The sequence below is a fragment of the Fulmarus glacialis genome, unplaced genomic scaffold (assembly GCF_000690835.1).
Source record: "Fulmarus glacialis isolate BGI_N327 unplaced genomic scaffold, ASM69083v1 scaffold32284, whole genome shotgun sequence".
NCBI lineage: Eukaryota > Metazoa > Chordata > Aves > Procellariiformes > Procellariidae > Fulmarus > Fulmarus glacialis.
This window is the reverse complement of record NW_009210408.1, coordinates 94-3,352: the sequence shown is the minus strand read 5'-3', so window position 1 is coordinate 3,352 and position 3,259 is coordinate 94. Positions and strand designations below refer to the sequence as shown.

The window sequence follows — 3,259 nt, the reverse complement described above, 5'->3', positions numbered from 1 at the left end:
TGTTGAGCAGGAGCCTTTTTTTAATGAAGGATAGAAAGGGACAGGACTATACTGTACTGAAGAGAACGGGAAATCTGGATGAAAAACAATCCTCAAAAAAAAAAAAAAATTGTCTAACAAATTAACTAAAGACAAGTTTCCTACCAGAGATGCAGTACTTGGAGCTCTGCAATCTTCCTCTCTCGTGTGAAAGAGAGTTTCAACTGCAGTTGCCCGTTAAGATATTGCTGATAGATATCTACCAATATGTTCGTCATGCTCTTTAAACTGTACCTGAATGCCCACCTGGGAAGCAAGACATTTCACATTAGGATACTGGATCTTGAAGGCCCTCGTCTTTCACGTGGATACAGTAAGAAACAGGAAACCGAAATGCTACAGACCGCTGGTCTGCTTCCATTTATCAGTATTACTGCAGATTGTTTAAAAGTCGTAACAAAAATTAAGATTAGGTCATCTCCTACATTTAGTTCTTACCTGTAATGAATATAAATCACTGAACGCCTTATCAGGGATTGTATTTATCTCATTGCTGTGCAGCATCAGTAACTCCAGTTTCTCCAGGCCAGAAAAATCTGTTTCCATCAGTTTAAGCAAGCTGTTGTAACTGTAACAAACATTTCATCCCAGACCTGGGTTTAGTCAGACAGCTAAAATTCACAAGTTTTAAAAAAACAATCAAACAAAACCAAAACAAAAGAAAAACTCTTTGGAAATGCATAAAGGTAGATAGCACTTCTGGTTGCTAAGATGAAATTTTAAGTCGTTCCTTCATGTCAGCACAAAATTTGGTAACTTTTCCAGGGCAGCTTTCTGAAGACTGTATTCACAGTGGATACGGAAAATAACTGCAAAAATGTGCAGACAAGAGTGCCAGTTTTGGGCTTCAATGTAGAAGAGCAAGGAGCTCCTGTATCGGTAGAAGTCGGTGGTACATTGATGCCTCTTTCAATCGAGGGCTTTCCCAACACTGCAGTATCACAGAGAGGTCCATGAACAAAAGAGAGGCGCCTCTGCTGTCCACTGAGAACTAGGTAAAACCAAGGGTACTGGGCTGCGACCTTCCTCCTGAGACCTGAATGACTGTGCCCAGGCTATAGTGCAGGCGGGTTCTGCAGAGTGTCTTGCAGTCCCTCCCTGGTCCTTGGCTGGACTATGCTGTCTGCCCTTTTCAGTTGTACATCTTGAGTTTTATTTCCACTCCACAGGTGTTCAGTGGTGCACACTACTTGTTAATGCAGACATAGCCTCAGCCTCCCCTGATCTCCACGAGTATACATACAGTACGGATAGTCTAGGCTGGATTTAAACAGGGAAGCAAAGATGAAACAGGGAGCCCTTTAAGTGAGAGCTGCACTGCTATAGGAGGTTTGACCATCGGTCGTATCGAAGTCCAGCCAGCATGAGCATTGACAGTGGTGATGCTACGCTATCCCAGAATTCGTAGGTGTTGTGTAAGCCTCGCAAACACTGAGTACCTACTCTGCCATGCCTTTGACTTCATGACTACTATCACACTTGCGTGACCTGATGAGCTAACGCAGGTCATGCTGCAGTCACACCTCCTGTGCCCCGTGGTGACAAGTAAGTTGGATTAATTCAGCAGTCAGATAGATGGCCCTTCCGTAGCAGTAATTAATGTATTTCAAACACATGTCCCACACCTCAGGTAACCCATAGTCCTCTAAAAGTACTGGTACTTAATTGTAAGACTTCATATACAGCACTTCTGGACAACATTGACAAAATCAATGTAAGGAAAGGGCAGACAGGAGTCAGGAGCCAGGATCTGGATATGTTGCCCGGAAGCGAAGGCAGATGAGGGGGAAGACTTCAATGAAAACTTCCTTTTGTATTTTCTGCATACACATATGGATGATTCAAGGTTATGCGTATCAAAAGTGATACAAGGATCAGTCAAATATTGCTGACTGGTCTCGTCATTTGATTGTATGACAGAAGACACTTGCTGGAAACTGCATTAATGGGCCAGCCGAGCCTGGGTATAATCTATCCCCTGTTCCTTTTAACTACTCACAGAACAGAACCATTTTGCAGGCTGAAATATTCAGACAAGTGTTACTTCCCAGAAACTCAATAGATAAAAGCATAGATACTAGCACTGTGTGACATCCTAAAGTCACAGCAAAGTCTCTGAAGATTTTAATAGACACTAATGTTCCAGCCCACTGTCTGCGCTCTGAACTATCTTTTTCCAGAAAGAATTCTCTCTGTTTCAGAGTCCTTCTGAGTTCCACATTACAGATGCAAAATGTTCAGGTAATATAAAAGAATTAATTTAAGTTCAAAACTTTTTGAAGTTCTTACATGCCCTGTGATACATCCCCAAAATTTCCACTTAGTGTTGGTCTTAGGCTTTGCTAGCTATGAGTGCAACCACTTCTGAATACTGCAGAACATTAAGCTCTTAAGATTTATTTATTGCTTTGGTTTATTTTTAGCCCTAAATCTGGAAACTCTTAATTACTGCTTTGCAAAGTGTTGAAAGGTAGCTGGTCAGAATATTTAAAATCTTGATGTTAAACATACCCCAGATTGATGCGCTCCACGTTCGGAGGGATGTGCGGTGGGACGGCTGTGAAGTACCGGAAGGTGCAGTGCACCTCGGTGGGGACGTAGCAGGCGCAGAGCCTGGGACAGGCGATGCTGCCGGGGAGGGCAGCCAGGCAGGCGCCGAGGAGGGTCCCCAGCCACCAGGGTCTGCCGCTGCGTATCGCCTTCATCCTGCAGGAAGATGCTATGCTGCCATGCTTCACAGCAAAAGTGAACAGATTCCTGCAAGGAAAACAAAACACACAAGCATCTATAGCGACACCCGTGCTGAGTTGCTCTGTTTTAAGCTAGAAGAACACAAAGAATTTTGTACCTTGAAAGAAAAACCAACCCACAAACCAGACCCAAACCTCTTGGTTTTCCCCTCAGTATTTAGATCTGGGTAATGATCTAAAATGTTTGTCATTTTGAAGAAACAGCCTCGCAATTTCTTTGTCTTAGTGCGATGTGCCCCATGCCTTGTTGCTTACAGGCAAAGTTTTAATTTTTGAAGGAAGCAAACGTGGAAACTGTAGTATTTGTCATTTTGAAGAAACAGCCTCGCAATTTCTTTGTCTTAGTGCGATGTGCCCCATGCCTTGTTGCTTACAGGCAAAGTTTTAATTTTTGAAGGAAGCAAACTGTAGTATTTGGCTGTCGTTACATCGCGACTCTGGTTATGCAGAGTATTTATAAATCTGCTAGC

General features: G+C 43.0%; 1 protein-coding gene across 1 annotated transcript in view; it reads right to left on the bottom strand.

Moving 5' to 3' along the window:
• Positions 1-2,684, bottom strand: part of LOC104076337 (immunoglobulin superfamily member 10-like) — an 11,170-nt gene extending 8,486 nt beyond the window's left edge. Inside the window, 2 exon segments of the mRNA XM_009577163.1 lie at positions 478-607; positions 2,551-2,684. Of these exon segments, the coding sequence (XP_009575458.1) occupies positions 478-585 (108 nt within the window). The 5' untranslated portion in view covers positions 586-607; positions 2,551-2,684.
• Positions 2,685-3,259: the final 575 nt, after the last annotated feature.